The following is a 27,920-nucleotide window of genomic DNA, read 5'->3' as shown; positions in this document are numbered from 1 at the left end:
GTATGATGATAAATAAAAAGGTAAGCAGCAGGCTAACGTGTGCAGGAGGGTTTAGGTTCAAGGCAGACGATGAAAGAAGCAGAAAGGAAGGATAACTCAGGAGTTATTATTAGAGATGTTGGGAATCATGAGGGTAAGAAAGTTAGCATAAAGGCACTTTACCTGAATGCTCGTAGCATTCGTAACAAGGTTGATGAGTTAACGGCACAAATCATCATGAATAAATATGATTTGGTAGCCATTACGGAGAAATGGTTACAGGTTGGTCACGACTGGGAGTTAAATATCCAGGGGTACCAGACTATTCAGAAGGACAGACAGGAAGGTAAGGGAGGTGGTGTAGCTCTGATACTCAAGGACGACATCAGGGCGGTGCTGAGAGATGTTATAGGTTCTATGGAGAATGAGGTTGAATCCATTTGGGTGGAACTCTAAGAAGAAAAAGTCATTGATAGGCGTAGTCTATAGGCCACCAAATAATAACATCACATTGGGGCGGGCAATAAACAAAGAAATAACTAATGCCTCTAAAAATGGTACGGCAATTATCATGGGGGATTTTAATCTACATGTAGATTGGTCGAACCAGCTCAGTCAGGGTAGCCTTGAGGAGGAATTTGTTGAGTGTATCCTTGATAGTTTTCTTGAACAGTATGTAATGGAACCGACGAGGGAGCAAGCTATCCTAGATCTAGTACTGTGTAATGAGACAGGAATAATTGATGACCTCCTGGTTAGGGATCCTCTTGGAAGGAGTGAATTTAGAATACAGATGGAGAGTGTGAAGATAAAATCCAATACCAGGGTCCTGTGCTTGAACAAGGGGGACTACAATAGAATGAGGGAGGACTTGGCTAAAGTGGACTGGAAACAAAAATTTTATGGTGGGACAGTTGACGAGCAGTGGAGGACTTTCAAAGCAATTTTTCAAAGTGTTCAGCAAAAGTATATTCCAGTGAAAAGGAAGGACTAGAAGAAAAGGGGTAATCTGCCATGGGTGTCTAAGGAAATAAGGGAGGCTATCAAATTGAAAAAGAAGGCATACAAAGTGGCCAAAACTAGAAGATTGGGAAAACTTTAAAGGTCAACAGAAAGCTACAAAAAGAGCTATAAAGAAAAGTAAGATGGAACATGAGAAAAAACTAGCACAGAATATAAAGACAGATAGCAAAAGTTTCTATAAATATATAAAACGAAAAAGAGTGGCTAAAGTAAACGTTGGTCCTTTAGAGGATGAGAAGGGGAATTTAGTTATGGGATATGATGAAATGGCCGAGGCATTGAACAGGTATTTTGTATCGGTCTTCTCAGTGGAGGACATTAATAACATGCCAGTAATTGACAAAGAGACGAACGTAGGTGAGGACCTGGGAACAATCATTATTACGGAAGAGGTAGTGTTGGGCAAGCTAATGGAGCTAAGGATTGATAAGTCTCCTGGCCCTGATGGAATGCATCCCAGGGTACTAAAAGAAATGGCGGGAGAAATAGCAGGTGCACTGGCGGTAATTTTCCAAAATTCGCTGGACTCTGGGGTAGTCCCAGTTGATTGGAAAACAGCAGATGTGACGCCACTGTTTAAAAAGGGAGGTAGACAAAAGATGGGAAATTATAGACCGATTAGCTTAACCTCTGTAGTGGGGAAGATGCTTGAGTCTACTATCAAGGAAGAAATAGCAGGGCATCTCGATAGAAATTGTCCCGTTGGGCAGACGCAGCATGGGTTCATGAAGGGCAGGTCATGCTTGACAAATCTTTTGGAATTCTATGATGACATTACGAGCAAGGTGGACAATGGGGACCCAGTGGATGTGGTGTACCTAGATTTCCAAAAGGCCTTCGACAAGGTGCCGCACAAGAGGCTGCTGCATAAGATAAGGATGCATGGCGTCAGGGGTAAAGTATTAGCATGGATAGAGGATTGGTTGACTAACAGGAAGCAGAGAGTGGGGATAAATGAATGCTATTCTGGTTGGCAATCAGTCACTAGTGGTGTGCCTCAGGGATCGGTGTTGGGACCGCAATTATTTACAATTTATATAGATGATTTGGAGTTGGGGACCACGTGTAGGGTGTCAAAGTTTGCAGATGACACTAAGATGAGTGGCAGAGCAAAGTGTGCAGATGACTGTGAAACTTTGCAGAGGAACATAGATACATTGAGTGAGTGGGCAAAGGTCTGGCAGATGGAATACAATGTTAATAAATGTGAAGTCATTCATTTCGGTAGGAGTAACAGTAAAAAGGATTATTACTTGAATGGTAAAAAGTTGCAGCATGCTGCTATGCAGAGGGACCTAGGTGTCCTTGTGCATGAATCGCAGAAGGTTGGTCTGCAGGTACAGCAAGTAATTAGGAAGGCAAATGGAATTTTGTCCTTCATTGCTAAAGGGATTGAGTTTAAAAGCAGAGAGGTTATGTTGCAGCTTATTAAGGTACTGGTGAGGCCACACCTGGAGTACTGTGTGCAGTTTTGGTCTCCTTACTTGAGAAAGGATATACTGGCACTGGAGAGGAGGTTCACTAGGTTGATTCCGGAGTTGAGGGGGTTGGCTCATGAGGAGAGACTGAGTAGATTGGGATTATATTCATTGGAGTTCAGAAGAATGAGGGGGGATCTTATAGAAACATATAAAATCATGAAGGGAATAGATAAGATACAAGTAGAGAGGATGTTTCCACTGGCAGGTGAAGCTAGGACAAGAGGGCATAGCCTCAAGATTAGAGGGAGCAGATTTAGGACTGAATTAAGAAGGAACTTCTTCACCCAGAGGGTTGTTAATCTATGGAATTCCTTGCCCAGTGAAGTAGTTGACGCTTCTTCAGTAAACGTCTTTAAAGCTAAGGTAGATATCTTTTTGAACAATAAAGGAATTAAGGGATACGGTGAGAGTGCGGGTAAGTGGATCTGAGTCCACGAAAAGATCAGCCATGATCTTACTGAATGGCGGAGCAGGCTCGAGGGGCCGGACGGCCTACTCCTGCTCCTAGTTCTTATGACCTTATGAACTCGCTATCACATGGAATGGTTGAGGCAATTAGCATAGATGCATTTAAAGAGAAGCTAGATATGTACATGAGGGAGAAAGGAACAGAAGGATAAGGTGGGAGGAGGTTCATGTGGAACACAGCTAGACCAAATGGCCTGTTTCTGTGCTGTGAAATACTATAGAGGAAATTATACTTGATCATTTTAAATGCAGAGGACTATCCACAGCAACTTACTTTTCTGTAGAGCTGAAGGTAAAGCACAGACCAACGACTGAATTTTTCAAAAAATTTGTTTGTGAGATGTGGGCATCGCTGGCGAGGCCAGCATTCATTGCCCATCCCTAATTGCCCTTGAACTGGCTAGGCCATTTCAGAGGGCATTTTAAGTCAACCACATTGTGTGAAGATTTTCTGCATTTACAATAAGTTTGATTCCAACACCAGATTATGATTTGCACCAAGTCTTTATTTATACAGACAACGTCCAGATATACAAAATGGGTGAATTTTATGGGCCCCCTAAGGATGGGAACAGAGGCAGGATGGCCCATAAAATTGCAAGAGAAGGCGTGGATTGGAGTGCTCATTGCCTTCCCGAAGTCTTAAAATTTAGTCCAGGGTGGGGAAGGCCAAGGACGGCCTTCCTGCCCAGAGGCCAATTGAGGCCTTTAAGTGGCCAATTAATAGCCACTTAAGGGCTTCTTCCCTCCACTGCTAGTATTTTACCAGCAGCTAGTGGGAGCCCTGTCATATAGTAAAGGTCTGCAAAGGAAACCCGCTCCAAGCCCGAATGCTGGACCCGTAAGTGCGGCCCAACCCAAACCCGACATATGTCGTCCAGTCCCGTCCCGTCGGGGTAGGGTTGGGTAGCAGGCCTTTACAACAGTACATGGGTAAAGGCCTGCTACCCTACCCGACCCTGACGGGATCCGACAACGTGTCAGGTTCGGGTCGCACTTCTGGGTCCAGCATTCGGGCTTGGGTCGGGTTTCCTTCGCAGACCTTTACCACGTAGGGTGGTCACTCAGTAAAATAAGACAGCCTCTCTGCGGCCTGGAGGCGATCTGTCGCCCATGGAGGGCCCCCAGTGGCAAAGATCGCCCCTTTGCAAACAACGCCCCCCCCGCACCCCCCCTCCTGCCCTCAATGACCACCCTTCCCACCCGCTGCCGGGGCCTGCTTACCCTAGATCCGGCGATCAGGCGCTGCTCCTGGAACCAGGCCTCCTTAAATAAAAGGTGTTGCTAAGGGTCCTAGTTATGCCTGTCTTTTTGTGCAATATGCCGAACATTCCTTGTTCCAGTCCTACTCAGGCCCTCTCCTCCAACTCTTTTTCTGGTACATTGATGACTATCGGTGCTGCATCCTGCTCTCGCCCCGAACTGGAAAACTTCATCAACTTTGCTTCCAATTTTCACTCTTCTCTCACCTTCAAATGGTCCATCACCAACACTGACCTTCCCCACCTTCTCTATCTTCATTTCTGGGGATAGGCTGTCCACTAATATTCATAACAAGCCCACCAACTCCCACGGCTAACCTGATTACACTTCCTCAAACCCTGTTTCCTGTAAGAACTCCATCCCATTCTCCCAGTTTCTCTGTCTCGGACGCAGTTGTTCTGATGATGCAACTTTCCACAACAGTGCTTCTGACGTGTCTTCCTTTTTCCTCAACCGAGGATCGCACCCCCCCACCCCCACAACAACTGTGGTTGACAGGGCCCGCAGCCGTGACCCGACCCATTTCCCATACTTCTTCCCTCACCCCTTCCCCTCCCTCCCAGAACCATGACAGGGTTCCCCTTGTCCTCACTTTCCACCCCACCAGCCTCCACATCCAAAGGATCATCCTTCGCCATTTCTGCCACCTCCAGTGTGATGCCATCACCAAGCATATCTTCCCCTCCCGTCAGCATTCCAAAGGGATCGTTCCCTCCGCAACACCCTGGTCCACCCTCCATTACCCCCCGACACCTCATCCCCTTCCCATGGCACCTTCCCATGCAATCGCAGGCGGTTTACTACCTGCTCTTTTACCTCCTCCCTCCTCACCATTCAAGTTCCCAAATACTCCTTCCAGGTGAAGCAGCGATTTACTTGTACTTCCTTCAATTTAGTATACTGTATTCGCTCACAATGCAGTCGCCTCTACATTGGGGAGACCAAAAGCAGATTGGAGGTGTTCCGCAAAGCGGTCACCCAGAGTCCGAAAGCATAACCCTGAGCTTCCGATTGCTTGCCATTTCAACTCACCACCCTGCTCTCATGCCCACATTTCTGTCCTTGGCCTGCTGCAGTGTTTCAGTGAACATCAACACAAGCACAAGGAGCAGCACCTCATCTTTCGATTAGGCACTCTACAGCCTTGTGGACTCAACACTGACTTCAACAATTTCAAAGCAATACTCGCCTTTTTTTAAAATTACTTTTTAATTTAATTTAATTTTTTTAACTACACACCTGCCTTAAACTTGGTTTTTCATGTTGTGCTTTTGGACAAAGCTGCTTATTATTCTGCCTGACCTGCTGAGTATTACCAGCACTTTCTGTTTTTATTTCAGATTGCCATCATATGCAGTATTTTGCTCTTACTCGAAGTTACCTTGGCCGAATAATAGCCCCCTATAGGATGAGAATGAAACCTATGAAAGAAATCCTCAGCCAGCTGTGGGGCTACCCACACAGTAAACATTGGACACTTGGGAAGTTTATGGACTAATGGGGCCTGATCTGTCCCTGTCACATTAGTATCATTAGCACTGAGTAGATTGAGGCAGTGGTTTGCCAGAGGCATGCCATTCCTTGAACAATTGGTAAAGTTCAAATGTATCCTGCAAGATTACTAAATCCAACTCCTGTGGTGCTGCCTTAGCTAAGGTGAGAACATGGGTCCGGGGAGGTCCCAAGGCTGGCCTATTTGAGCTGCCACTTCAGCTGCCCTATCAGCCAGTGGGTTTCCTGGTGAATATTTACAACTTGTCTTAATGTAAACTATCACTACCATCACACCATCTTCTACATGAACAAGAACAACAGGAGCGTTATAAAGAAATGTTTGACACTGAGCCACTGTTAGGGCAGATGACCAAAAGCTTGGTTAAAGAGGTAAGTTTTAAGGAATGTCCTAAAGGACTAAAGCAAGATACAGAGGTTTAAGGAGGGAATTTCAGAGCACAGAGCCCAGGCAACAGAAGGTACGGCTATCGATGGCGGAGGACTTAAATTTGGGGATACTCAAGAGGCCAGAATTAGAGGAGGGTTGTGGGTCTGGTGGAGATTACATAGACAAGGAGGGCCAAGGCCATGAAGGGATTTGAAACAAGGATGAGAATTTTAAATTCGAGGAGATGCTTCACAGGGAGCCAATGTAAGTCAGTGAGCACAGGGGTGATGGGTGAACGGGACCAGGAGTGCATTGGAATAGTCAAGTCTAGAGGTAACAAAGGTGTGGATGAAGGTTTCAGCATCAAATGAGCTGAGGCAGGAGCAGAGTCTGTAACGTTATGGAAGTGGAAATAGGTAGGCTTAGTGCTGGAGTGGATAGATGGTCAGAAGCCCATCTCGGGGTCAAAAATGACACCAAGATTACAAATAGTCGGGTTTAGTGTCAGTCAGTTACCTGGGAGGGATGGAGTCAGTAGTTAGGAAATAGAGTTTGTAGCAGGGCCCGAAGACAGTGGCTTCAATCTTCTCAATATTTAATTGGAGGAAATGTTTGCTCATCCAGTACTGGATGTCGGATAAGTAGTCTGATAGATTAAGGAGTGGAGAGAGGTGCTGATGAGATAGAGCTGGGTGTTGCCAGCATACGTGTAAAAATTAACAGTGTTTTCGGATGATGATGCCAAGGGGGAGTGTATAGATTACAAATAGGTGGGGGCCAAGAATAGATCTTCGGGGATATTAGTGGCAGAAGGGAGAGAAACTCTTGCAGGCGGTTCTCTAGCTATGATTAGATAGATAATTATGGAACCAGATGAGTGCAGTTTCAACCAGCTGGGTGACAATGAAAAGAATATGAGGAAAATGGTGATGAACCATGTCAGACAGGTCGAGAAGGATGAGGAGGGATAGTTTACCTTTGTCATACTCACAATGGATGTCATTTGAGGCTTCGAAAGGAACTGTTTCAGTACTGTGGTAGGATTTCCAGGGCACTGATTTGGGAGGTGACAATATATTCACAGACTTTGGGAATGGAGAGGTTGTTGTTGGGGTGTCAACAATTGTTTTTCCTGAGAGGGGGGATAGCAGCACGACAATGAGGGAGAGAAGAAAAAGTTTTGGCATATAAGAGCAGGACTTGACACTTCATATGGACCAGCTAGATCTGGTAGTGAATGGCTAAACTAGTTGTCCACCATATATGTTCAAATTTACATCCCTTATCAATACCTTAGCAATGTGGCATGAGGCATGTCTGGATTCGAGCATATCAGTAGTCATACACAGTTTTTCCTGTTGCATGTTTTAAAATTATTTTTAGGGCATAGTGGGAGACATTATAGTGTGTGATATGTAGTCAGATAGTGCGTATGCTATCACCAGGTCTTGATAACCTTCTTAACTGTCAGCAAAACATGTAGTTTGTAGAAAGATAGTTTTCTTCGGGGTCATATGCAAATCATTCTTGATTAGTAACAATGTCCAACAGTTCAGCCTCCTAGAGGAAAGCAAGTGTCACCTTGTTGCACCAGGAGTTTCAAAGGCGTATGAGGAGAACGAAAAGAAAAAAAAAAAATCAGTGACTGCAGGCTGGTACTAAAGGTAAAATATTGGACTGCCCAAAACGTGGCTAATAAACATCTCTCATGCCTCATATATGACTTCTTCACGCTGGTCAGAATCCATGAGGTAAATACAACAGGAAGTAGTTTGTTCTGAACCAAACTTCACTCCATCACAGATATGTCATATAAACAGGCAGGGGCAGTCTCTGGCTCACATCTACTTTTCGTTGATCTGGGCTGCAGCCTGATGTTAATGCCAAGGAAAGTAACTTTAGTTTGCAGGTGATTTGCCTTGAGGGTTAATTTTAAAACCAGCAACACTTCCTGAACCAGTTGTATGTTTGTTATGGGTCTTGGTGCTAAGAAGCAAATCATCAACAGACAGTAACAAACAAGCTGGAAAAAAGATACTGATTGCCCCAGCCATTCTATGAAGAATAGTGGGAGAATTATGAAACTCCTAACGTGTGGTGGGCAAGTTCAGGTATCCTGTTGCTCTCCAGAATAAAAGCAAATTCGCATTGGTCTGAGTTACTGTACTGAGCCATTCTTGGTGATGGACACTGAAATTCCCCACCCAGGGTACATTATGCTACCTTCAGTGCTTCTTCCAAAGTGGTGTTCAACATGGAAGAGTACTGCTTCAGCAGCTGAGGGACAGCAGCAGGTGTAATCAACAGGAGGCTCCCTTGCCCATGTTTAACCTGATGCCATGAGACTTTGGCAATATTGAGCACTGTATACCACTGTGCCACCACCTCTGATGGGTCAGTCCTGACAGTGGGACAGCACATACCCAGGGACAGTGGTGGAGTTGTCTAGGAGATTAGCTGTAAGATAGTCAGTGCCTAGGTCGATGCTAAGTGGTTTTATTGTATTGGTACAACACAATACAAGCTGGTTTTATTCTTATTTGGCTTTTCTGCAGCAGCTTGATACAACTGAGTAGCTTGCTAGGCCATTTCCAGGGGCAGTTAAAGAGTCAACCACATTTCTGAGAGTCTGGAGTCTATACAGAACAGTTCTCAGCTGGAAAAGGGTACTGCTCACATTGAGCATACATCCTCCTCTCTTCAGCCTGCACGTGGCTAACACTACACTGTACTGCAATAGCAACTATATAGCTGGGTTTCGGCATGATGGCAAGGGACCTCTCTGGGTTTCTCAATCGCAAACACCGTGCGCGTCTTCATTCAATGCGATCAGAGGTGATCTCTCAGTGAAAACACAATATGTTGATTTTGGCATGACAAGTGTTATGAACAAGACTCCCAGAAACAATGCATTTTCTTCAAAACAATTTGTTTTTAAATCCCATCTTCATTGTTCCATTTTATCTCAAAAATGCCTTGGCTAACTATTTCCCCAATGTGGCCATGAAAACAAGAGACACAAATCTTATAACCTGCACTTTCAGCAAAAGTTAAACGGTTAAATTGCTGCCGGACACATCAAACCCTAAAGCAGTTTGGGAATGAACAACTTTTAACTATTTCATTTAGTAGAAACAGAAATCAAAAACCATGAATGAGGAGATTAAACCAAATCCTAATCCTACATACATATGGATACACAAGTAGGGTATCTTACACATTTGATCGGACATTTCAAATGAATGCAGTTTTCCTACTTAAAAATCATAAAATAAAGGCACAAATAAGGTACATAAAGTTTAAAAAACAACATTTTATCTAAGCCACAAACATATATGAAAAAAGGTTCTTTACTCCATAACTGAAGTGGATAAGATGAAGAGAATACTCAAACTCCAAAATATACAAACCCAAGTCCACTTCCTTAGATCCTAGCCCTCCCAGTGCAATAAAATAGCAGCAGCTTGTGCCACATGGGTGGCATTGTGTCATGGAGGCAGAGGACACAGACTCCATGGCAACTGATCTCTCACATCAGCTAATAATTTTAGCCATGTGGCCTGTGGACAATCAGAAGCAGGCCAACTTCTACACATTCTTTAAATCTTGCAGCCAATGCAGGTGGCAACGGGGCTTAATAAGCCCCATTTTTCCCTCTCGTGAAATACATCAATCTGAGGAAAAGTTCCAAAATGTAATACAGTGCAGAATTAGCAACATTTTGTATTTACATAGTGTCTTTAAAGTGGAAAACTGCCCAAAGTTGGGGAAAAAAAAGTAGAGGTGCACCCATTATATGACATAAATGTCACTGCACTTGATAATAAATAGGAAGATCTTGCTCCAAAAGGAAACTTAGTTTTCAGATTAAAATCTATTGACACGGGGCTTTCCACTTACAGTATTATACTGCACACAACACTTTACACTCAATAAACAAGTTCCCACAACAAACTTCCACTGATGTAATGAGAAAAATCAAGGAAATTCACCTCTTAAATCTTTCACACGCAGCTCACACCAGGACTTAAGCTATCCAATTTAACTCCAAACATTATGCAATTGCTTTTCAGAACATTTACTTTTGGAAATTTATTTTCAACAAAAGGATTTTTTAAAACTAGTAATTGATTGACTGGATTCCAGCGTGTGCTAAAATAGCAGCAGGTGAATTTAAAAAAAAAAAGATTTATGGGTTTTAGTAGATTTAATGCTAGAGATGCCCAATTTCTAGCAGTCAACTGAGCTAAAGCATGCTGGACTAGATGGCTAAACCAAGTCAAAGAAAGTCATGCTCAGACAGCATCATGTTCTGTTCAGATCACACCTTCAGTACTATGTCCAGTTCTGGATCCAAAATACAAGAGAGACATTTAAGCCACAGAACCAATTTAGACAAGCGTTATGAAATATCATTAAGAAAAACTGGAGAAACAAGTTTTCAGCTTGAAGGGAGGTGATCTTATGGAGATACTGATAGATGACAGCAAATGATATGGAAAAGGTTGGTACAGAAAACTACTTCAAGACAAATTATGAAAGCAGGACAAGGAGACAGATGCAAACTAGTAAAAAGGCACATATAGAAGCAATTATCAGGTGGTTACTCGCACAAAGCGATCAATACACGGAATGGACTCTGGGTAAGGTAGTGGAAGACAAAACCCTAGGATTGTTTAAGAAACAGTTGGATGCCATGATATGGGAACAGGGAGGAAGTGTAGATTGTTTTGAATAGTTAAGCTTCCTCAGCTGTATCTGATGTTGTCATATATCCAAGAAGTAATAGTCTTTCACCAACAAAAACTCAGTTTTTAAATATCTAACCGTGCATAAAGCAGCTATCTTTTGCTTTTACAAACACATTGCTCAGCATTTTCTTCTACTTTGCTGAAGGTCATCAGATAAACTTGTATTTTGAAGAGTTACAGATGTACAGGTAAAACATTCAATAGAAAGTTAACAGAATATTCAAACTTCCATTTCTGATGAAAGGTCATCAATCTGAATCACTAACAGTTTCTCTCTTCAGAGATGCTGCCTGACCTGCTAAATATTTCTAGCATTGATATAGTTTGAGTCCAATTATCCACAACAAAGTCATTAGGATGGCCCAAGTACTGCAAAAGCTCAAGTGGGCTGTCAATCCCAACAGGCTGACTTTCTTAACCTGGATTGCTTCTGGAGAAATCTGCCTGCCTCACTTGTGCTACCCGGGAGGGATCTCTACCGATACCCAATACGCTTCCTGGAAAGTTAACACTCTGCGTTGTGCATGTCTGTGGGGCACAGTATTTCAACAAAGGGAAGGGAAGGAAAGAGAATATTGTGTTAATGGGGGAAAATCAGGTGGTGGAGTGGGTTGGACACAAGTTTGAATGTAGTCCAGACTGTTGGGATGGAAGTCTATTCGGTTTGTTGTTTGAGTCCTATGAAACCCGAGATTGGTCAGTCTCAACCCACTTCTTCGTGAGCATTGTTACTTATTTCACACCAAACTGATCACAGGAGAGGAATGGAGAAATGTCACACTGATGGGGATGAAACACATCATTGTGACAGGGTAGAGGCAGCTTTACTATGGAACCAATCGTACTGTGCTTACATTGGGTACTGAAAAAGGAAAGTTTCATTCCTCACTGAGGAGCACAACTTTTTTTTTTATCATTACCAAACTGCAGAATACCATGCATTCATCCTGCTGCTCATGTAACCACTTATGTTCTGACAGAAACAACCATCATGATCCAACTCTTGTATCACAAGAGTCAGATAAAGCACAGTACATATTGCATATTAGAGAAGAATCTTATTACCATCCATTAGTCTTCTACTGGTAAATGAGATTGTTCCTGGATAGTGCAGTAGCCCACTGGTGGCAGCTTGGGCCAACATGCTTTCTAGGTAACTCTACCTCTTATTTCTTCAGAGCCAACATTAGAAACAAAGCTTGCTCCTAATCAAGCCAAACCCTGGATCAACAAATTCTTTTTGTAGCACTCAAGGCTGCAGAGAGGTAACCCAGTTTTAGAACAAGAGTATTTTTTGAGATTTGAGCAGCCTTCAACCCCGCAGGTTACAGGTGTGGGTACAGACTGCGAGACAGTTGGGAGTGGGACAGGACATCCATGAGGAAAGGAGACAGTAATCCCGACAGCATTATTTGAATATCTAATCATTGGATAATGCATTCTCTTGGTCCTTCTCTCCCTCAGTGTTTTCACTTTGGCCTTGTTGGTTTTTGTCAGTCGCTCAATAGTTTGGTTTTTGCTGTCTTCTGCTTTCTTGGCTGCTTGCAGGCGTCTTTTTCGAGCACGCTCAGCTCGTTTCACCATCATCTCCTCGGTCATCTCCTTCACTTTGTAGCCCATGGGCAGCTCCAGCAGTGGTTGGCTTTGCTGCTTGTGTAGCAGGGCACGCTACATAAACAAAAATATCGATTGAGGAATTTGAGTAAACACTGTAAACTAAGTGACAAGAATTTTTTATGTAGCACATTATGATCTGAAATGCACTTGCAGAAAGCGAGATGGAAATAGATTCAATAATAACTTTTAAAAAGAATTAGATAAAGGCTCGAAGGGAAAAATTACAGACCTAAGGTGCGGGATTTATTTATTTACTGTATCAAAACTGTTTGAATGCCTCTATTAAATTTCCTTTTAACCTTCTCTGCTCCAAGGAGAAAACCCCAGCTTTTCTAGTCTCCATTTAACTGGTACTAGTAAATCTCCTTTGTACCTTCTCAAAGGCCTTGACATCCTTCCTTAAATGTAGTGTCCAGATTTGGACCCAACACTCTAGTTGGGGCCTAACTAGTGATTTATAAAAGTTTAGCCCAAGTTCCTTGTTTTAATACTCTATGCCTTGGTTTAAAGCCAAGGTGCTGTATAATTTTTTTTTTAAATAAAGGTAGCCTTCAAGTTAACCTTCCACCTTCAAAGTCTGTACCTAGATCCCCAGATATCTCTATTCCTGAACCCCCTTTAAAATTGTACCCTTTAGTATTGCTTCTCCTTGCTCTTTCTTCAAAAATGCATCACTTCACTGCATTAAAATTTCATCTGCCACGTCTGCCCATTTCAGTCTGTTTATGTCCTCTTGAAGTCTAACACTATCCACCTCACTTTCTGGCCCTTAGCAATTTCTGCATCCGCTCTGCACTGCCCCTTTAATCCCATAGGTTTCAATTTTGCTAACAAGTTTATTATGCGATGATTTATCAAAAATACCCTTTGAAACTCCATATACACAACATCAACTGCACTACCTACATCAACCCTCTTAGTCACTTCAAAAAACTCAATTATGGTCAGTCAGACACAATTTACTTTTAACAAATTTGTGCTGGCTGTCATTCATATAACCCATATATCAGACTCCACAATTGAAATTGTTCAACTTGTGGGCCAGAGGAGTTGGTCGGCATTGAACTAATAATTAACACATTATTAAAAAGGAACTTAAACCATTAATCACCAAACCCAACTCTCTGTGGCAAGTTTAATGGGCCATTAACATGCAAGTTCTTAACACTGAAGCCAAGGGGCAGATGCCATCTGTGTGAAGTAAACGATGGAGCAGTGTAAATCAGCCAAAAGGTGGAGATTCATAACTTGTGGCGTATCTCTTAATTCCCTCAAATTGTTGGCTCATTTGCACATTAATATGTGCATCATTAACACGCTGTTATTTTTCTAGCGAGATACGGTGGTCCAACGCTCACCTGCCTAGCTGTCAGCAGTGATTCATCAATCTCCTTCTTTAGTTCCCCATTATCATCCAGCTCTCCTTTTTCCAAAGCATCCAGCCATCGCTGCTCCTCATCCTGTTCTGGCTCCTGAAGACTTTCTGAATCCAGGTCAGGTAAAGGAGATGGATCCAAGTTGCTTTCCTCATCTGCAAATGTTATGGATAATTCTCGTCAAATGCAACATTTTTATTTTCATACATTTATAGCCAGGAATAAATTAAAAAAGGGACCAACATTAAAAAGGAGAAAACAGTGTATCAAGCTTATTTTTCTTTGATAAAAATTCATTTTTTTCCACTCCTCTAGTGTCTCTGACACGTGCTCTCCACTGAGGTGAAAGGTTAGATCTCTGACAAGCCTACTGTTGACAAGAAGTGACAGAATAAGCAGGGGGACTCAACCTCCCAGTGGGAAACACACGGGCTCAGAAGTGGCTGGAAAAGTAATGGCGAATTAAAGGCACTCACTCGGCTCATTTGTTCGTTAAAAAAAAAACAGCAATTTGTGGCGAAGAAAAGACAAGCCAGGAGTTCAGATTCTCCACATATTACTAGATAATTTGTGCTGCCATTCGTCTTGAAGAAATTTTTAAAACTGCAAGCTCGCCGCGAGCAACCCATTGAAATAAATTGCATGGGTTTACACCATTAACCGCGCCGCAGCCATTTAGGGCTGGTATTTGATGTCGTAAGGACCCTGTTAATGATGTCAATTATGGTCCTGACAAGACACTTAACCCTGAAAGACCAGAAAGGGAATAATGAGGCTGTGAAGTCTCACTTCAGTTAGTAAACTTTTCTCATAGATTTAAAAACTTTTTATCTGTCTTAGCAATACTTTAGCACTAGTCTCGCCATCTCACTCCAGTTAGTGTTGGAAGGCAATCATTTTAAGGATGCAAAGCTATTTGGACACTCAGAAATCCAATATAGATAATTTCTTTCAGTAAATAATTTTGGGATACAGTATATGATTAATCTGATATATGATGTGATAAGTTTAGCATGCATGGTGTCATGCTAGGCCCCCACCTACCAAGAATGAGGCACATCAATTTTGTCAAACATTTATTTTTAACTGTTGTTGGAGCGAGGAAATGACTTGGTAAACAGATCAGATGTGGCAGGGCCTGCTAAGGAGGATACAATCCACAAGGGCCAGGACTGGTTAGACCAGCTGTTCACATGACTACCTGGCTGATCCAGGGTTTTCTTTTGAACTGGCCACAGAGTTTGAATTCAGTGTCTGTTTGCTCCTGGACTGAAAATTTCTCTCTTGTCTGCGCCCATCTTTTTCTCACAAGCCTCTAAATCGACTGAAGACACATGAACCCCAAGGAGAGAAAAGTCTCCTACAGCAAACAAGGTTTAAGACGACTACTGGGCCCCAACAAAAAGCAAAATCTACATACAATCAAGGACTCTACAGTGAGCTCGAAGAACAGTAACAAAAACTCTTCAGATAGTGCCTCAAACTTTTCCACTTTATCTTTCTTCTGCTCTTTTGTGTCTCTATTTGCATGTGTATATCATGTATGCATACTAGCGTGGACACATTGTGTATCTGTAGGCGTGAACCAAATTACAGTTTAAGTTTAATAAATTTCAACTTTTCTTCTTTAAACTTAAGAAAGTCTGTTTGTGCTAGTTTCTTTGCCTCATAATTGGAAAGCGGTGAACAAGGATTCGCCAAGGGGGAGCTAAAAACAGTGTGTTTAAAATTAAACCCTATTATGGTAAGATTAGGTGAAGGCTGAAAGGGAACCGGAGACCTCTTTCTCACCAGGTTGTAACAATGGGAAGCAAATTACTCAGTAACAGCAAGTGGTGTTCCATGAGGATCAGTGCTGAGACTACTGCTGTTCACCATTTACATTAAATTATTTGGACTCAGGAATTGGAAGTACAATTACAAAATTGGGAGGTATATTTAATATGGAAGACTGTGACAACATAAAAAATGTTAAATTTGCAGAATGGCATGTAAATGGCAAGTTAAATATCAATATAGACAAGTGTGAGGTGCATTTTGGTAGGGGGAATAAGGAAGCATATATTCTTTGGAAAAGAACAGTCTAAATGGGGGTAGAGGAGCAAAGGGATTCAGCAGTACAGATTCACAGAAAAGTAGCAACATGGTGGGGGGGGGGGGGGGGGTGGTGGTGTTTAATAAGGCCATTGCAAACAAAGCAATAAGATTCATTTCAAGAACAGAATTGAAAAAAAACAAGTTATATTAAAATGATAGAACCTTGATTAGGCCACATTTAGAGCATTGTGCACAGTTCTGATTAGTTTCCTTGTCCCTCTTCTCCAAACCAAGTGTTATTTCCTGCAGAGACTTGCACCAATGTTGCTGCGTCGACAGTTGTTAAAGAACTCCTACAACTGCTGACTCAAACAGTTGCTTTAGACCTTTATAGCTCACCAAGAAAATCCTGACAAAATTAGCACTTAAAATATACAGAAAAATACTCTCCACAGTAAAACGGACTAATTGACAGAACATACCACACAAGGTTGGCAAGGGTTGTAGAAGTGTAAAGAGACTTAAGTACAGTAACCTCAAGGCTTCTTTTCAGACTGTTAAGATGAAGAGCACTTACCCAGCCAGGCCCGATACTGGTCCAATGGCACTTCATCTGGTTCATCATCAACCATCAGAGGGGATGGAGACTGCTTCAGCTCAGAAGCCAAAGAGAAGTGGGGCACACTGTTAAATGAAAACAAAGTCAGAATTGCATGTGCAATAGAAATAAAGTTGTATAATTCACCACTTATTATGAGTTAATTTTGTTCCATTTTCTTCCTTTTCAACTCTTTAGGTCTCCCTTATACCATGGAGGTGACCAATGCCCAGGCCTGTATGTCAACATCTGACAGCAAGGTGCAAAAATCCTATTCAGTCTCCTTCCTTCCCTAGGGCTGATTAAGTCAACTGTAATGTCCAGCTGTGTCCTGCCACAGTCTATATCACTTGGTGCACTTACTCACTAGTGGAACGGGACAGGACTTATCATATGAACAAGTCTGTTACAGCTGATTTACAAATAGTAAATTCCTGCCCACACCACTTTAGCTGATGCAATAACTGGACAAGTGATTTGGCATGGCACAGAGTGGCATCCCACAACAAATCCCAAGAATTCCTACACTTGGCTTGAATTTGTTCCAGGATGTGGTGAACACTGGCAAGGCAACACATCGATTATCTATTCCTAACTGTTCTGAGAGGGTGGAGACAGACCTTCTTGAACTGCTGTAGCAAAATCGATTTTACAGCTGAGTGGCTTGCTGTAACACTTCATCTGGCATTAAGAAGTCACCCAGAGTGCATCATGTGTAGAACAAATCAGAAAGGGGTGGCATTAGTTTACCACAAATTGAATTCAATTCTCATGATAGAAATTTAACTTATGACCACTGAGCTGCTTGCCCAATACCATAGCCACGGTGCTACCATGTCATTTTCTGCTACAATTTTACATAAAACACCAGAAGCAGTGAAAATGCTGATTTCTGAGTGACAACAAACCGTTTGCTTCCATAATGACTCCTTACGAATAGACTTCAAGACAACAAAAATTAGTCTTAAAAAAGTATGCTGTGCCACCCAAGTGAAGTTATGTTACCTCTTTGTGCCCATGGTCTGCCCACCCAGTTTTATTTTAAGTTTTAGCTGAGGTTTTCCTGTGCCAGAGTCCGATTCCAGAGTCTCAGAGGAGAAACCCAGCCCTACGTCAGCCTGGTGATGCTTCTTCTTGTGTTTCTTGTGCTTCTTGTGTTTCTTCTTGTGAGAGCTGTGCCCACCAGCCTCGTCTTCTGTGAAATAACAAAAGGAGGAAAGTTAAAATGGTGCCAAGGCAGCTGATCGAGTGGTTGATCACCTGACTCTCACCCAGAGCTACCCATCACTCAAACTCATAACCAATAGCTAATAAGGACTATGACAATACATAAAGCTACGCAATGGAAAATGTAGTTGACAGCCTACTGAAATCATACAACTTACATTTCAAAATGCTCAACTTTAAACAAAAGTTTCTTGGGTTGTTTTCCACTTTTAAAGTAAATCACATTATTAAGTGATTTCAGTGCTATATCTCTAATCTAAAAAAAAATTACGTTGCTTTCTTTCATTGCATACAGAGCAGGCGCCATAATTAAATTTCCTTAATAAATACAAAATAAATGAATACACTACACTTCCCCACATCAGTGGGTCGTCTTACTTGACTTAAATCAAATAGTACAGTACTCTCCTGCATGCTATTCGAGAGTCTGGCCAAAGCTGGTCTCCCAGCTTTCTGTTTCAAGAGCTGCCTGCCTGCACCTTAGTTTCTTCCCATCCCTGTTGACAGTCAAAAAGGAGCCAGTGACTTTGTAACATAATGGATGAGATTTTTTAATCAATTACAGAAACCAGCTAATGAATTGACATGTTTGACCACTCCTTCTTTCCACTGTGGTCCACCTCAGTGGCAACACCATCCAACAAAGTGCACACATCTTCCTTCAGTGGCTTCTCTTCCTGCCCCAAACCATCAATTCAGATATGTCCCAAGGTTCCATCTTTGACTTCCTCTCCTGTTCCTTATCTGCATGATGTCCTCAGCTGAAATTGTCCACAGGTTAATGACCATTTGCTCTTCTAACTCTGGTCTCCTTTGTATTCCTCCCCTCACTCTCCATTCCACAGTCACAATAGAGACTTCAAATAGCTTGGCCACACACTGCTCTCCCATGCTACATTTCCTCAGAGTCTACATCTTTGAAGCACTTTGGGACATTTAACTATTTTAAAAAGACGCTAATAAATGTATTTTTTTTTTTTTTAATACCAATATATTTCAAACTTCTGACTCAAATCGCAGTGTTACAGCTCTTAATGTGCCTTCTGTTTGAAACAATGCAACATGGGAGAGGTTTTGTTTACATCCTCACCAAATTCAACCAGAAATCTAGATATTTGTCATGCTACATTGATTGAAAATAGCTGCATTTATATAGCATCTAGTCACATCTATCAGCACATCCCAGAGCATTTCATATCCAATTAGCTCATTTTTAAAGCATAGCCAGTGTTAGCAGTAAACATGGCAGACAATTTGCATAATGCAATATCCAACAAACAACAAATGAGGTGAATGAGCAGATAGTCTTTGATGGTGTTATTTAAAGAGACATTGATGATGACACCAGGATGCTTCCCATTCTCAAGTAGTGCCCCCTGGATAGCTAGAACAGACAGAGGTGACCTTGATTTAATATCTCATCCAACAGGCATCACCTCTGATAATGCAGCACTCCTTCAGAACTGCATCAAAGAGTCAGCATAGATTACGAGCTCAAATCCAGAAGGGGCTTTTAAAGCCACAATCTTCTGACTCACATTAAATACCAGCTTTAGAAGGAAATGAGCCAAAACATCAACCATAAAGTTGGAGGTGGAAATTAAGTAGGTTGCAATTTGTAAAATAGAATATATTAAAATATCCATGGTAAAAGCATTAATACAAAAGCCAAAATACTGAAGATGCTATCTATCAGAAATAAAAACAGAAAATTCTAGAAAGAATCAGCAAGTTAGGCAGCGGTGAGATAAACAATTAACATTTCAGGTCGATGATGTTTCATCAGAGGTTTTCGGCCTGATGCTGCCGGACTGGAGTCTTTCCAACATTTTCTGTTTTTATTTCACAATAAAAGCATGCAGAGCATAATGTAATATTATAGCATAATAATGGACAAAAGACCCAAACCTACAAGTCATTTACTTGGGCTGTGGTTGGCTCAACATGATCACGTGATACAAATCCCAATAACAGAAAAAAGCCTAGAATTTTTTAAAAAATATTTATTCATGGTATGTGAGCATCGCTAGCAGGGCTAGTATTTATTGTCCACCCCTAATTTTCAGTGAGTAGGTGGTGGTGGGCCACCTTCTTGAACCGCTGCACTCCATGTGATGTAGGTACAACCACAATGATGTTAGGAAGAGAGTTCCAGGATTTTGACCCAGCGACAGTGAAGGAACGGTGATATATTTCCAAGTCGAGATGGAGAGAGACTTGGAGGGGAACTTGCAGGTGGCGGTGTTCCCATGCATCTGCTGCCCTTGTCCTTCGAGGTGTTAGAGGTCATGGGTTTGGTAGATGCTGACGAAGAAGCCTTGACAAGTTGCTGCAGTGCATCTTGTAGATGGTACACACTGCTGCCACTGTGCGTCAGTGCTGGAGGGAGTGAATATTTAAGGGGGTGGATGTGGTGCCGATCAAGCGGGCTACTTTGTCCTGGATGGTGTGGAGCTGCTCGACTGTTGTTGGAGCTGCAATCATCCAGGAAAGTGAGGAGTACACCATCACACTCCTAAAGTGCCTTGTAGATGGTGGAAAGGCTTGGGAAGTGATTAGTAGAAGGCCAGAAGGTTGGGAAAATTTTATAAACCAACAAAGAATGATTAAAAATAAAGAGGGAGAAAATAGAAGAGTAAACCAACAAAAGATATAAAAACAGACAGTAACAGCTACAAGTATAGAAAGAGAGAGCAGCTAAAGTAAATATTGGTCCCTTAGGAGGATGACACTGAGGAATTAACAATGGGAAACAAGGAAACGACAGACTTTGAACAAATATTTTTGTATCTGTCTTCATGGTAGAAGACACTAAAAGCTTCCCAATGATAGTAGAAAATCAGGAGCAAAAGGGATGGAGGAACTTAAAACAATTATCACTAAAGAAAAGGTACCAGGCAAACTTATGGAACTAAATGGCAACCAACATTCACCACTAGATGAGGCAGGACTGCAGAGCTTTGACCTGATCCATTGGTCACAGTACTGCTCCTGCATACTCTCTTACACTCTTCATTGACCAGGACTGGTCCCCTGGCTTGATGTTAATGGTAGAATGAGGAATCAGCTAGCCACAAGTTGACTAATTGTGGTGGAATATAATGCTGCTGCTGCTGATGGCCCACAGCACCTCGTGGATGCCTAGTTTTGAGCTGCCAGATCTGTTCTGAATCTGGTCCATTTAGCAAAGTGGTAGTGCCCACAACACATTCTTGAAACTAAAACAAGACAGAAAATGCCGAGAGCTGTCAGCAGGTCCATCAGTGTCTGAAAAAGATTTTGCATTTCGAATGAAGGGTCCCAATAAGAAACAAGAAACCCATCTTTTCAGATGCTTTGGAACCTGCTCTAACCTCCCATCATTTTGATTTTTTTCACGTTCCAGTATTCAGATTTCCTTTTTAATGTTCCCATGTTTAGATGAATTGTACCTCCAATCATATATGCTGTTACCAAGGCTGAATGAGAACAAACTGCATTGTGCAATTCATCCTACAGCAGATGTAGCACATCCCATGTCTAAACTTGATAATGTTCATCAATTTAGGACTGCAAAGGAATTTCAAAACGGAGTTACAGGAATTAAAACTGCTTGATTATGCCCCCTTAGTCTGGGAATCAGCCAAGAACATAAGCTTAAAATTACAGCTAGACCATTCAGATTGAAGCACTTTTCACAAAGGGCAGTGGAAATCTGGAACTCTTCCCCCTCAAAAGGGAGGAGATTGCAGGGTCTCTGACACAAATTTTCAAATCCTCTCTGGCCACAGGAGAGGTACCAGAGGACTGGAGGTCAGCGAATGTGGTACCATTATTCAAGAAGGGTAGTAGGGAAAACCAGATAATTACAGACCAGTGATTCTAATGCTTCACAAACCACTGACCACCTCCAAGCGCATATCCATTGTCTCTCGAGATAAGGAGGCCCAAAGAAGAAAGAAGATTCTGTCAGTGGTAGGGAAACTATTGGAAAAAATTCTGAGAGACGGATTAATCTCCACTTGGAGAGGTCGGGATTAATAAGGAATAGTCAGGGGGAGATCATGTCTAACAAACTTGATCGAATTTTTCGAGGTGACAACTAGATGTGTTGATGAGGGTAAAGCAGTTGATGTAGTCTATATGGACTTCAGTAAGGCTTTTGATAAGGTCCCACATGGGAGATTGGTCAAGAAGGTAAGAGCCCATGGGATCTAGGGAAATTTGGCAAATTGGATCCAAAATTGGCTTAGTGGCAGGAGGGAGAGGGTGACGATCGAGGGTTGTTTTTGCAAATGGAGGCCCGTGACCAGTGGTGTACTGCAGGGACTGGTGCTGGGACCCTTACTGTTTCGTAGTGTACATTAATGATTTAGACGTGAATCTAGGAGGTAAGGAGGTATGATCAGTAAGTTCGCAGATGACATGAAAATTGGTGGTGTTGTAAATAGTGAAGAGGAAAGCCTTTTACTTTATTTTCATTTAGAGATACAGCACTGAAACAGGCCCTTCGGCCCACCGAGTCTGTGCCGACCATCAACCAACCATATATACTAATCCCATATTCCTACCACATCCCCACCTGTCCCTATATTGCCCTACCACCTACCTATACTAGGGGCAATTTATAATGGCCAATTTACCTATCAACCTGCAAGTCTTTTGGCGGTGGGAGGAAACCAGAGTACCCGGCGAAAACCCACGCAGACACAGGGAGAACTTGCAAACTCCACACAGACAGTACCCAGAATTGAACCTGGGTCGCTGGAGCTGTGAGGCTGCGCTGCTAACCACTGCGCCACACCTTAGATTACAGGACGATATAGTTGGGCTGGTAAGATGGGCGGAGCAGTGGCAAATGGAATTTAATCTTGAGAAGTGTGAGGTGATGCACTTTGGGAGGACTAACAAGGCAAGGGAATATACAATGGATGGTAGGACCCTAGGAAGTACAGAGGGACCTTGGTGTATTTGTTCATAGATCACTTAAGGTTGTAGCACAAGTGGATAAGGTGGTTAGGAATGCATATGGGATACCTGCCTTTATCAGACGAGGCATGGAATACAAGAGCAGGGAGGTTATGATGGACCTGCATAAAATGCTGGTTAGGACACAGCTGGAGTACTGTGTACAGTTCTGGTCACCACATTATAGGAAGGATGTGATTGCACTGGAGAGGGAGCAGAGGAGATTCACCAGGATGTTGCCTGGGCTGGAGCATTTCAGCTATGAAGAGAGACTAGATAGGCTGGGGTTTTCTTTAGAGCAGAGAAGGCTGAGGGGGGACCTGATTGAGGTATACAAGATTATGAGGGGCATTGATAGGATAAACAGGAAGAAACCTTTTCCCAAAGCGGAGGGGCCAATAACCAGGGGGCATAGATTTAAGGTAAGGAGCAGAAGGATTAGAGGGGAGTTGAGGAAATGTTTTTTCACCCAGAGGGTGGTTGAAATCTGGAACACACTGCCTGAGGGGTGGTAGAGGCAGGAACCCTCACAACAATAAAGTAGTATTTAGATGAGCACTTGAAACGCCATAGCATACAAAGCTACAGGCCAAGTGCGAGAAAATGGGATTAAATTGGATGGGTGCTTGACGGTCGGCGCAGACACGTTGGGCCGAAGGTCCTGTTTCTGTGCTGTATAACTATGACTCTAAAATCCTGTGATTAACTGAAATTTTCTAGACTGTGATCAACAGGTTTGTGTTAGGCAATGGTACGAAGGATATGGAACAGGTAAATGTAACTGAACTACAAATCAGTCATGATCATGGTGGAAAAGGCTCAAGGAGTTGAATGATCCCTATGTTCCTAAGATTCACCAGTACAGTATTTTTTTCATTCTTGGGATGTGAGCACCACTGGCGATCAATCCCTTAATCGCCCTTGAGCGAGTGGTGGTGAACCATCTACAACTGAGTGGCTTGTTAGGCCACTTCAGAGGGCAGTTAAAAGTCAGCCACATTGCTGTGGGTCTCAAATCACATGTAGGCCAGACCGGGTAAGGATGGCAGATTTCCTTCCCTAAAGAAAGGGCATTAGTGAATCAGTTGGGGTTTTACAACAATCCAGTAGTTTCATGATCACTATTATTGAGAGCAACATTTTATTCCATTTATTAATTAATTGAATGTAAATTCCTTAAGCTGCCATTGGGGGTGGGGCGGGCAGTGGTGGAGGAGGAAGGGGGGAGTGTTCGGTGTTGGGGGTGTTTGGGGTAGCGGGGGCAGCCCTCCATCAGGCACCCTGTGGCTTCTCTGGGTCCTTGGCCGCCCGTTTGCCACGCATAAAATCAACGCGGAGGCAGGCGAAGGCCCTTAAGTGGCCACTTAAGGGTCTTGATTGGCCTGGGGCAGGCATGCTGTTTATCGCACCCACTGCCCTACATAAAGTGGCAGTGGAGGCAGGATTGGCTTGGGAAGGCCTTCCGGAGCCTCCCGCTCCATTTTACACCACCTGCCCGGCCACCATCCCGCTCGCTGGGGGAGCGTGAAATTCCAGCTCATATTTCCAGAACATTAGTCCAGTCCTCTAGATTACTTGTCCAGCAACATTACCACTATGCTACTCTCCCCCAGGCACCTTTGATGCAACCAATATTAAAAATCCTAGTGTAGTAGCAGAACATCTAGAAAATCATAATGCAATCAGGCAGAGTCAACATGGCTTTATGAAAGGGAAATTGTGTTTGACAAATTAATTACAGTTCTTTGAGAGTGTAACAAGCAGAGTAGATAAAGGGGAACCAGTAGATATAATGTATTTGGATTCCCAAAAGGCATTCGATAAGGTACCACATAAAAGGTTATTACACAAGATAAGAGCTCATGGGGGTCTTGGGGGCAATATATTACCATGGATAGAGGAACAGGAAACAGAGACACTGGACAAATGGGGCATTTTCAGGTTGGCAAACTGTAACTAGTGGAGTGCCACATGGATCAGTGCTGGACCTCAAATATTTATGTTTTAAGTTAATGACAGATGAAGGGACCGAGGGCAAAAATTTGGCAGATGGAGTATAATGTGGGAAAATGTAAGGCTGTCTACTTTGGCAGAAAGAAAAGCAGAATATTTACATGGAGAGAGACTGCACAACAGAGGGATCTGGGTGTCCTTGTGCATGAAGCACAAAAAGTTAACATGCAGGTACAGCAAGTAATTAGGAAAGTAAATGGAATGTTGCCATTTATTGCAAAATAAATGAGTATAAAACTAGGAAAGTTTTGCTACAACCATACAGGGCATTGGAGAGACCGCACTCACTAGAGTTTTGGTCTTCTTACTGAAGGAGGGATATACTTATATTGGAAGCAGTTCAGAGAAGGTTCACTTGGTTGATTCCTGGGATGAAGAGATTGTCTTAGGAGGAAAGGTTGAACCTATACTCATTCGTGTTTAGAAGAATGAGAGGTGCTCTTATTGAAACACAAGATTCGGAGGAGGGTGGACACTAAGAGGATGTTTCCCCTGGTGGAGGAAATCTAGAACTAGGGGTAAAAACAAGAAATGCTGGAAATACTCAGCATCTGTGGAGAGAGAAGCAGAGTTAACGTTCCAGGTCAGTGCCCTTTCATCAGAACTGACAAATATTAGAAATGTAAAAGGTTTTAAGCAAGTAAAGCAGGGGTGGGGCAAGAGATCAAATGAAGGTGAACAAGGTAAACGAAACAAACAAAAGTCCTGTCAGACAGAAGAGCAGAACATCTTCAAGGTAGGCATTCCTGGAAGAGAAGTGGCAGTGAATTAAGCACTAAAATAAAAGCAAAATACTGAAGATGCTGGAAATCTGTATTAAGAACAAGAAATACTGGAAATACTCAGCAGGTCTGGCAGCATCTGTGGAGAGAGAAACAGAGTGAACATTTCAGGTCAGTGACCTTTCATCAGAACTGACAAATATTAGAAATGTAAAAGGTGCATTGTTTCAGAATAAGAGGTTTCCCATTTAAGTCACAGGTGAGGAGGAATTTCTTCTCTCAGATGGTCATTAATCTTTAGAATTCTCTTCACCAGACAGAAGCTGGGTCATTGAATATATTCAAGACTGAGGTAAACAGATTTTGATCTAAAAGGGAGTCAAGGGTTATTGGGCAGGCGGAAAAGTGGAGTGAAGGCCACAATCAGATCAGCCATGATCTTATTGAATGGGGGAGGAGGCTCGAGGGGCCGAGGTTGATGATGATGCTTGACGTGGCCGAAAAGCTAACACTCTGACAAAGCCTGCACAGGTATAACGGCCATTTGGGTAAAACACGGTGTCTGTGCAAGTGTAAACCAGCAGAAGTCATCACCTTCAGGGGGAACATGAGAGAATAAGGGGGTAAAAAAAACTCTCCGTTTCTCCCTGTCAGCAACTTGAGGGCGGGTTATTTTTGATAAACCTACATTCCTCCTCTGAATTGGTTTTGTTTTTGAAGTCCCGACCCTGTGACGGAGGAACCCCGACAGGTTCCGGGTTTTCTCGGCCTAAACTCCTACCCGAGAGCCCGGCTCCCAGCGGCCTACACACAACTAGCCACAGTTAACGAATAAATGCCAGTCTCTAGAGACCTACTGCTCTTACCCAGTCCTCTTTCCACCGCCACCTCTTTCTTCTTCCCCATCTTCACCAGCAGTTCCAAAGCCTCAATTTAACTGAAACTGCGAGGGGGACCCGCCAGGTCCCTTCCGGTGTAACAGCAGGAAACATCCGGACTGCAGCTCCGCCATTGACCAAAGTTCCCCTTCCCCCCGTCAGTGTCACTGCACATCAACTGAACAAGACACATAACAAAATATTCCAGAAAATACTGAGGAAGAAATGGCAGTGGACGTGGATAATTAATGACATGCATAATATTGTTAAACAGGGAGATTTGTCAGTCTTGCTGGCTCTGAGGCTAACCTGTGTGGTAAATGATGTGTATATTGATGAGCAAAGCTCAAGCTCCAGATCTCAGTTGAGGTGCTACAATTGGCCTGGCCTAGAGAAGAGGAAATTCAGCCTAGGTTCTTGCTGATATCCACTGACTGGGCTCACACAGGGTTTCCAGCAACCCTGGGGCAGTCTTAATAACAAAAAAAAGTTTATCTTCCATATTGTCTTTGAACACTTAGTTTATTATTTGTCCATTTATTGCAATTGCAGATGGGAAAAAAGGGTGGTTGGCAGTGGGAGGTCATGTGATGAACCCTCCAGAAATAGGTCCAACCAGAGTTGGTAACCTTAGTATCTCTTGAGTTGTCACCAAGTTATGCCAGTTTAAAATCCTGTGTGTGTGGAAAAAGATTTTAATGTATTTGATTTGCTACCCTGACACATGCCCCAGTAAAATCATAGAACGTTCAAGGCACAGAAAGAGGCCACTTGGCCCATCGTGTCTATGCCGGCGGAAAAACGATCCACCTATTCTAATCCCACTTTCCAGCATTTGGTCCGTAGCCCTGCAGATTACGGCACTTGAGGTGCATATCCAGACTCCTTTTGAATGAGTTGAGGGTCTCTGCCTCAACTACCCTTTCAGGCAGTGAGTTCCAGACCCCCATCACCCTCTGGGGAAAAAAGTTTTTCCTTATCTCCCCTCTAATTTTCCTACCAATCACTTTACATCTATGCCCCCTCGTCACTGACCTCTCTGCTAAGGTCATAGAGTCACAGAGTTATACAGCACAGAAACAGGCCACCATGTCTGTGCCGGCCATCAAGCACCTATCCTAATCCCATTTTACAGTACTTGGCCCGTAGCCTTGTATGTTATGGCGTTTCAAGTGCTCATCTAAGTACTTCTTAAATGTTGTAAGGGTTCCTGCCTCTACCACCCCTTCAGGCAGTGCATTCCAGATTCCAACCACCCTCCGGGTGAAAATTTTTTTCCTCAAATCCCCTCTAAACCTCCTGCCCCTTACCTTAAATCTATGCCCCTGGTTATTGACCCCTCCGCTAAAGGAAAAAAGTTTCTCCCTATCTAACCTACCAATGCCCCTCATAATTTTGTATACCTCAATCATGCCCCCCTCAGCCTTCTCTGCTCTAAGGAAAACAACCCCAGACTTTTCAGTCTCTCTTCATAGCTGAAATACTCCAGCCCAGGCAACATCCTCTGCACCCTCTCCAGTGCAATCACATCCTTCCTATAGTGTGGTGCCCAGAACTGTACACAGTACTCCAGCTGTGACCTAACTAGCATTTTATACAGCTCCATCATAACCTCCCTGCTCATATTCTATGCCTCGGCTGAGAAAGGCAAGTGTTCC

The 27,920-nt window shown here is 42.9% G+C and overlaps 1 protein-coding gene across 1 annotated transcript; it reads right to left on the bottom strand.

Moving 5' to 3' along the window:
• Window positions 1-9,190: 9,190 nt before the first annotated feature.
• On the bottom strand, window positions 9,191-26,412 carry ino80b (INO80 complex subunit B). Its single transcript, XM_068029871.1, has 5 exons — window positions 26,251-26,412; window positions 17,481-17,670; window positions 16,455-16,561; window positions 13,823-13,995; window positions 9,191-12,515 (listed from the first exon to the last, which is right to left on the bottom strand). Exons 1-5 carry the CDS (start codon window positions 26,288-26,290, stop codon window positions 12,057-12,059), a joined length of 969 nt encoding a protein of 322 aa, XP_067885972.1. The 5' UTR covers window positions 26,291-26,412; the 3' UTR covers window positions 9,191-12,056.
• Between the last annotated feature and the right edge of the window lie 1,508 nt (window positions 26,413-27,920).

This window comes from Heterodontus francisci, chromosome 1, assembly GCF_036365525.1.
Source record: "Heterodontus francisci isolate sHetFra1 chromosome 1, sHetFra1.hap1, whole genome shotgun sequence".
In the NCBI taxonomy this organism is placed as follows: Eukaryota; Metazoa; Chordata; class Chondrichthyes; order Heterodontiformes; family Heterodontidae; genus Heterodontus; species Heterodontus francisci.
This window is presented reverse-complemented; position numbering and strand designations above follow the sequence as displayed.